We start from the raw sequence: 9,010 nt of genomic DNA on the forward strand, positions 1-9,010 counted from the left end.
CCAGCTGTAATGTGTTTCCAGAAAATTCCTGGAGTATATAAGGCCTTTTATTACACTGAAGATTGCTGGAGCATTTTTTGGCCTGTCCCTATTTCCAGTCTGTTTGAATCTGAATGTGCTGCATCTTTTATTCTGAGTCTCATTCCTTGTGTTAATGTTAGTCCCTGCCTTAGTCTTAATCTCAAACATTGTCATTCTGTGTCTTAGCCTTTGGCCTTATTTTTTGTGACTCTTGCTTGTTGGGCGAGGGCAAAATAAGGTATATCATCATCATCATCACAATTTATTTATATTAGAGATGTTCGGGCTCGGTTTTCCGAAAACCGAGCCCACCCGAACATCGCAGATCCGAGTACCAAATAGCTTCGGCTCTGTACTTTCGAGCGCCCTCTGAGCTGAAAACAAGGCAAAACGTCATTGTTGAGTCATCAGATATCATGAGTTTTGAATTCTAAATGTTTCTCCCTCCACTGAGGTCCGGTGACATTTCACACAGAGACACAGAATGGGAAGCAGCATTCTTGGAAGTCTCCAGTGCTCCAGTGTTATTGCTCAAACAGTAAGAGAAGGGGTGTCAGACTTCTTGGCAGTCTCCAGTTATATTGTACTGTGCTCACACTGAAACAGGAGGGATGGCAGTGTTCTTGGCACTTTACAGTGTCAGTGTCATTGCGCAGCATCATTGTTGAAACAGAAACAGTAGGGGTGGCAGTGTTCTTAAAAGTCTCCAATGACATTGTTCTGTGTCATAGCTCACACAGAAACAGGAAAACAGGAGGGGTGGCAGTTTTCTTGGCAGTCTACAGTCTCCAGTCACATTGTTCTTGTCACTCTCCAGTCTTAGTGCCACACACAGAGAAACAGGGATAGCAGTGTTCTTGTCACTCTCCAGTTTCCAGTCATACTGTTCTTGTCACTCTCCAGTCTCAGTGCCATTGGTCACTTTGAAACAGGAGTAGCAGTGTTCTTGTCACTCTCCAGTCTCCAATCACATTGTTCTTGTCACTCTCCAGTCTCCAGGCACATTGCTAAGTGCCATCAAAATGGACTTCGATCAGTCCACAGAAGACCAGGGGCCCCAAGTAGCTGCTGGCACCAGTCATGATGATAGTAATCCCTCTACGTCATCTACTAAAGCCTATGTTCAAGTGCATAGTGGTTTTAATGTAAAAAAAAGCTTTTACCTTGGTAAAGAAATAAACACCTGTAATCAATGCAAAGTTAACTGCAGAAAAACATAAAATTGTCAACATGCCAATCTACACATGCAGTGGGAAGAAAAGAATCAGGTCTTCCCCTTTCGATTTGAGTACTAGTTCTGCAACTCTTAGTGAGTCATCTTCTTGTAAGGTCAGTCATGACGATGCAAGACCTTGTCATTCTGACTCATAAAGAGGTGCCCAAATACTTTTAAGTGTAAAAGCCAAGCTGGAAAAACAGTAAGGCAGTAGAAGAAACTGTATGTACAGATTCAGAAATTACACTAATCCCAGAGAATAGCATTTCCACAAGTGCTATGTGTAAGCCTGACCTTTCTGATACTGTACTCAAAATGAAGCCTCCTTTTAGCATTTCTGCAGATGTGTGGATGAGCAGCCCAAGTGTAGCTGGAGATACACAAATTGAGGATGCCACTTGGAATTTGCAACAGGATGAGGGGATAGGTGTGTAGCTCACGACTACGCTAATGAGGATATTGATGATGATGATGTTGTTTGTGCAAGTCCTGTGCAGCGACAGGTCACACTGTGGTATTAGTGGACCAGACGGAAGACATCTTGAAAAAATTCAATAGTTCTTCCAAGTGATAAGAAGAAGGCCATTGTCATGCCTGGGCATAAGACCAAAAAATCCACCTCTTATGTGTGGAATTATTTTGACCCAAATCCTGACAACAGTTGTCTAGTCATTTGTAGTGTTTGTAAAGCCACAGTCAGTAGAGGTAGGGACCTTAACCATCTAGGAACCTAATCCATGTTATGCCATTTGAAGAGAGTTCATGGGAAGCTTATGGGAAAATCAGAAACTTATGCTAAAAAAATAATAACAACAAGCAGTTTAGCATCAGCTAGCTCCCTTCTCTCACCAAGATTCCAACACCTGCAATCTACACCCACAAAACCTTCCTTATCAACATCCTCACTAGTGATCTGAGTTAGTCCTGCATGTAAGTTGCTAAGGCCAGATTATTCCTCCACAATCAGGGATTCCTCTGAAGAATTCTTTCCCACTGCTGCTGCTGCTGCTGGTGCTGGTGCTGCATCTTCATCCCAGAAGCAGACCAAGCAGACGAGTACTAGAAGTTTACAACAATTGACTGTTAAACAATCCTTTGCAAGTGGAAGCAAGTATGAAAGTGGTCACCCAGTTGCAAACCAAAGCACAGACGCGATGGTGACTGTGCTAGTGTTAGATCTGCGTCCAATATCCACTATTAATGCAGCTGCTTTTAGACAATTAATTGAGGTCTTGTGTCCCCATTACCAAATTCCATCACGACACCATTTTACTAGTAAAGCAATTCCTCACCTCTACTTAAAGGTTCATAAATTGTAATTATTGGGCTGCAAAATGCCATTCTACCCACTCTACACTTATCCACAGATATGTGCAGGGCCGCCGAGAGGGGGGGGGAGCGGGTACTATTTACCCGGGCCCGGGTATTCCAGGGGGCCCGGGGCTGCACTTTTTTTTTTTATTTATAATTATTTTTTATTTTTTTTTCTATACTTTTCTCTTCTTCAAAATTTTTTTTGGATGTTCCGGGGGGGGGGTGGGTTGCGGGCGGGTGTGAGTGAGGTGAGTGAGGGTAGGGGGTTTTCAGGTCCGGGGTTGCGCCGCAGTAGTTGTGCCTTCCGCGGCGCCCAATCCAATCAGCCAATGCGGTGATGTCACGCGAGAGTGCCTAGCTGTGCTCTCGCGTGACTTTGTGGAACTACTTGTTTACAGCCTGTGACCACGCCGGTAGTCATAGGGCTGTCTTCAGTGCAGGCTGCAGGCAGCAGGGAACGTTGTTTGTAAGTACAATACGGTTAACAAACTTATTGTCCAGAGCTGTGGGGTCATCCTTCATACTATGTCCAATCCACATTCCACAGACAGCACCCTTTCACTGCCGGGACAAAGCAACACAAAGAGATAAGTGCTTGAGGGCTTTACCTGCACACACACAAAGAGAGTTGTATAAAGAGAAAGAGTGACACTTATAGAGAGTGAGAAGGCTGGCATCGATATCACCCTCAGGCTAACATCCTTAGATGTTTAAACAATGGCCCGACCGACCTCTCTATTTTTACTGTTACCCTTTGTGTTTATTTCTTTACACGGGTTGCTCTGTTTCTCTGACATTGATTTACTGTCCTTTAAGTGCCCACCCGGCTAATGAGATTCCAACCCCAACACGAGCAGAAGAAGTTCATATTGAATAAACAGTATTATATAGTCCCCTTATTGTCAGTGTCAATTTTCAGAAAGGAAAATTCATTAAACAGATAGAGTGGAGAGGGTCTAAATAACAGAAGCTTACAAACCTCTGCCCCTCTAGTTGTAATAGATCTGCAAGTCCTGGCATCCTGGGACTTGTAGTTCCACAACTGCTGGATCGCCACAGGTTACCTACTTCTAGTAAACTAAAACACTTTCATCATCAGCTGATATTTGTTCAAGGGACGTTAAGAGAAACCTGAAATCCTCTTTATCGCCACAATATTGCTATAAATTGTATATATTAGGACAGGGTGCCTCTTTTTGGCAGCATTGGACTTTTGCTTAATGCCACATGAAATAATGGGCAGTTGGTGTGTCTGTACTGTTAGATAACATATTGTTAACAAAATAACATGATATTATTAGTTGTGGTAGTAATTAGTGTGATGATTATTATTATTTTTGCAAAATATATAAGATGTAGAATAATATTTGCAAAGAGTCACTAGAGATCCCAGTCTCATCCAGTATCGTAAGAGATTTCGCACAAGAAAGGCAGTACACTGATTTAGCACATACTAAAGATTGGCCTGTATTGTAATTCTGTGTTTGTCGGCTGGAGATAGGATGTTTGGGGATCTAATACAACATTTTGCAATGTGGGGGGGTCTGGCGCTATATAAATAAATGATGATGATAAAATGGTTATATGCAGACTGTAGGAGGACATCCACATTATGTTTTCAAAATGCCCCCAATTCATATTCTGATACACAGAAGTGCCCCCAGTTCATATTATGCCACAGTAATGCCCCCAGCTCATTTTATGACACGCAAGTGCCACATTTCCTATTATGCCACAGTAATGTTCCCGGTTCATTTTATGTCACACATAATTGCCCCCATATACTCCGTGATCTGTGTTATGTACTGTGTTCAGTTATTGCTCTGCTTTTCCATATTTCATGTACCAATACATTTTCCAAACAGACCGCAACATTGCAGTGACCGGACAAGAAACCAGCAGCAGACTGCGGAAGCTGTAATAACAGGTAGGATAGAGCATGCACAGACCTTTATACACACAAGATACAGCACGCAGATGAATAAGGCGCAACTGTGTCTTTGTATATGTATGTGCTTAAATATGCCAAAAATGCAAATTCTTTTGTCCGGGTAGAATTGACATCCACCACTACAAGGAAGAGCACAGCTCGGTGACCTCAGGGGGAAACGGTGAAGCCTGGAGCAACTTGATCTCAACCACAAACAAGGTAAGCTGTTTTCTTATAAACTATAAGGTATTTGCATTGCTTAGAGGTATACTTAGAGATCTAATCCAAACCCGTGACTGCTTCTTCCATTATCATGTGTATACTGCAATTAGTTAAGACGCCATTTAGCTTCCATGTAGCTACCAAGGTACGTCCAAGTCTTGATGAGGCAGACAGAAACTAAGCAGCAATTCCTCCTACATACCCCTAATATATATATTTATATATATTCATTTTAGGGGAAGCTTCGCCATGGATTTGTATCATCATAAATCTGGCGCCCAGAAACGTAAAGAAAAAAAAGCAAAAGACAAAAGGACCAGTGAAGGTCGGAGAACTCTTGAAAGTGTAGGATTTACTGTTTCCTCTCATTTGTCTGAGCATGAAGGTCAGAAGGAGGTGGCTGGATCTTCAACAATAACAAGTGGAATTGATGAAGTTAATGAAAATCTAACTGTTATTGTTCTTGATGATGATGATGATGATGATGATGTTAGTGGTTCAAGTAGTATGCTAACATGTGCTTCTGGCACAGACACTACACTGATTTCAGAACCACATACAAGTTCTGCACACTTAACTTCTGCACGTAAAGGTGATGTTACTGAGGTTTGTTCCACAGCTTACTCAGAGGGGGCATCTGATATCGAATTAGATAGCAACAGGCAGCTATTGAAATGTGATATAGGCCTTCTGCAACCAGGTTTCTCAGTGGCCCAAATAGAAGATGCCGTACGACAGGGACCAGAACCACACCCAACCTTTTTCCCACCTGATAAACATGGCAGCCAATTTCCTTTTTATATATTAAATTTTCACTTACCAAACAAAGAAAAATATCCTCGCGACTGGTTAGTTTGGAGTAAGAGTAAGCAAGCTTTGTTCTGCTTTCCCTGTTTTTTATTCAGCAAGCTCCCAGTAACACATCGTTCAGTTTTGACAACAGAAATCGGTTGGGGACCTTCGAAAGGTTATAAAAAACTGTACAATAAAATACCTGACCATGAAAATAGTAATAACCATCGTACATGTTATGTAGACTGGCGAGATTTGCAAACCAATCTTGAAAAAAACATGACAGTTGATAGTTTATTATGGCACAAAATCCAGAATGAAACCGAGGTTTGGAAAGCCTTATTGCGAAGATTTCTGGATGTAGTTCTGTTTCTTGCAGAACGTGGACTGGCTTTTAGAGGATCAAGCAACCTAATTGGACATCCAAGAAATGGCAATTTTCTAGGAATGTTAGAAGTTGTAAGCCACTACGACCCTTTGCTTGCAGAGCATTTGAAAAAAGTAAAACAGGCACAAATGGAGAAAAAAAGATTACAAGTACATTACTTGTCAGCAGAAATTCAAAATGAATTCATATCATGTTGTGCCGAATATGTGTTTAACTGCATTTTAAAGGAGAGAGAAAATGCAAAGTATGTTTCTATTATTGTAGATGCAACACCAGACTCAGCACACATGGAACAAACTACCTTCATTTTGCGTTATGTTCTTGTCGTAAACAATGAATATCAAGTTTTAGAACGATTTTTGGAATTTGTCAACTGCAATAAAAAAACAGGGGAAGCTATTGCAGATTTAATTCTGGAAACGCTTCAAAAACGTAATATTCCAATAAATGATTGTCGTGGACAAGGCTATGACAATGGTTCTAACATGAGTGGAGCATACAAAGGTGTCCAAGCTCGAATTTTACAAGTAAATTCTCTGGCTATTTTTTCTCCTTGTGCCTGTCACAGTTTAAATCTGTGTGGTGTCCATGCAGCAGAATGTTGTCCTGAGGTTGTGACATTTTTTGGCATTGTACAAAAGCTGTATAATATATTCAGTGGCAGTCCTCAGAGGTGGGAAATTTTGAAAGCAAACATCGGTGCTTCACTCCACTCCATGTCAAATACACGTTGGTCTGCAAGGGTAGAGAGTGTCAAACCCTTTGCTGAAAGACTTCCTGGGATCCAAAAGGCAATTGAGTCAGTGTTGGAACTTAACCTAACATCAGAAATTCGAACAGATCTTGATTCTGTAAGCATATATTTGGATTCTTTTGATTGTGTTTTGATGGCATCTATTTGGCTAAAAGTCCTTACAGCTATAAATTACAGAAGCACAGTTTTGCAAGCACGAAATACCACAATTGATAAAGAAGTTGAAAATCTTTCCAGTCTGGTAGATGAATTAAAAGCAATTAGAAATAATTGGCAAGCTCTCTTAAATGAATCCAGACTGGTTGCTGAAAATTTAAATATACCAACTGAGTTTAGATCTTTTCAGCAAAGACGTCAAAGAAAAAGGAGAAGATTTTTTGATGAATCATCAACTGAAGAATCTTTCTCTAATTCAACCCCAGAAGAGATGTTCAAGTGCAAAGTATTTCACATTCTTTTGGACAGCGTCATAGGCAATATGACAACAAGATTTGATGCAGCAAAAGCCATAAATTCTTTATTCAGTATTTTATGGCTCTTTCCTGAGGTAGAGGATGAAGAAGTTAGAGAAAAGGCAAACCAGCTTCCAAAAAGATACGAAGATGATGTTACCCAAACTATTTGTGATGAGCTAATACACCTTAAATCAATATACAAATCAAATTTAGGAGAAGAATCTCTTTCACCTATCAAACTCCTAAACAAATTGAAGCACCAGAAGCTTGAACGCCTGTTTCCGAATATTGTTGTTGCCTTAAGGTTGTTCTGCACCATACCCGTAACAGTGGCTCAAGCTGAACGCTCTTTCAGTTGTCTCTCAAGAATAAAAGATGTTTTAAGATCAACAATGACTCAGAATCGTTTAAATGATTTAGGTCTGCTATCAATAGAGGCTAGCTTGGCCAGAAATTGCGATTTCTCAAGTATTATCGATTTATTTTCAAGTCGTAAAGCTCGTAAAGCTCTACTGTAATGGATCCAGATATTATAATTCAGTGCTGGAAAAAGTCTGGCCACCTAGATATTAAGAATTAAAAGGGTCTTTTAGGTTTTTTGTTTCAATGAAACACTGATCATAATTTTGTATTGTGACTTATATGTTCCGAACCTACCTCCTAATATATTTTATTTTAATTTACCTGTCAGATGTAATGGCAGTTTTGAAAATGTATATTGTATGTTGGTTTACTTTCATAGTTCATCACGTCAATGTGTAACTGGGGATATGACACTTACACATGGTTGGAGATGTCTCTATGGCCGAGGTATTTACAGTTGCACTGATTTTACTATTTATTTTTTTGCACCTAAATTATTTTGATATTTATGTTTAAAGTTTTAACATGCCAAAGCTAAGTTTCTCTATCTTTCTGTAACAAAAATATATTGTATTTATTTTATACATGTCTGGTGTAAAGAACAAATAAAGTTGTTTTGTTTATATTTGTCTTTTTCATTATAACATCTGCATATCTTACACTGAAACATATATTTTTAGGTCACTGTCCTGAGTAACTCAGGACTGCTTGGACATATGTCATGCTCCGGCAATCGGGCTCTGCACCAATGGTGTACGCAGCAATGCAGGTTTTTTCGGTAGGAGGGTGGACTAGTGCTTTTAACCTGATAGACATGGGGCCGGCCTCAATTATGCATAGCCACGCCCCAATTGTGTGACCACTCCCACCATAGCCACGCCCCAAATTTTCCCGCCGCCGCTCAGCGGCGGCAAAATTTTTACTTCCCTGCTTTAAGGGGCCCCATAAAGTTTCTGTACCGGGGCCCTGAATTCCTCTTGGCAGCCCTGGATATGTGGACAAGCGTAACTGTGCAAACTAAAGATTATATGACTGCGTTAGCCCACTGGGTTCGTGAATCGCCTTCAGGAGCAGGAACAGCACCAGCATGTACCCAACAACCCCAGATTTTTCAGAGGCAGGCTACTCTGTGTATCACTGGCTTCACTAAGAGGCATATAGCTGACAATCTGTTACAAAAACTAAGGGATGTTGATGCAACATTGCTTATCCCAGTTGGACTCTCCTCAGGATATGTCAGTTGGGTGAAAGGTGTTCTTGTTGCTAGCTGCAGAGAATCAAAAGATCCCTGGATAGCGCCCAGGGGATCATGCAGGAACCTGGCGAGGAGGAGATAGAGAGGCCCCAGGCTTCTGTGCCTACCCTAGGCCCAAAGATCAGGAAGCAAATCTGTGGGGGAGATTTGGAGTAGAGTCCCCAGGCTTCAAGGCCTAGCTTGAGACCAGCTCTCCCTGAGCTAAATTTAAGAACAGCTTGGCTGGGGATGAGAGCAAACTATGTGTATTTCAATATTGTCTGGAGCTCCATTCCAGTTCTATGTGGGAATAACCCAGTG

At 41.0% G+C, this 9,010-nt stretch overlaps 1 protein-coding gene across 1 annotated transcript; it reads left to right on the top strand.

Annotated features, from left to right (window-relative positions):
- Nucleotides 1-2,975: 2,975 nt before the first annotated feature.
- On the top strand, nucleotides 2,976-7,610 carry LOC142149578 (zinc finger MYM-type protein 1-like). The gene is made up of 4 exons (XM_075204902.1): nucleotides 2,976-3,017; nucleotides 4,417-4,478; nucleotides 4,607-4,700; nucleotides 4,940-7,610. The coding sequence occupies exon 4, from the start codon at nucleotides 4,953-4,955 to the stop codon at nucleotides 7,608-7,610; it is 2,658 nt and encodes an 885-aa protein (XP_075061003.1). The 5' UTR covers nucleotides 2,976-3,017; nucleotides 4,417-4,478; nucleotides 4,607-4,700; nucleotides 4,940-4,952.
- Nucleotides 7,611-9,010: the final 1,400 nt, after the last annotated feature.

This window comes from Mixophyes fleayi, chromosome 4, assembly GCF_038048845.1.
Source record: "Mixophyes fleayi isolate aMixFle1 chromosome 4, aMixFle1.hap1, whole genome shotgun sequence".
Lineage (NCBI taxonomy): Eukaryota > Metazoa > Chordata > Amphibia > Anura > Limnodynastidae > Mixophyes > Mixophyes fleayi.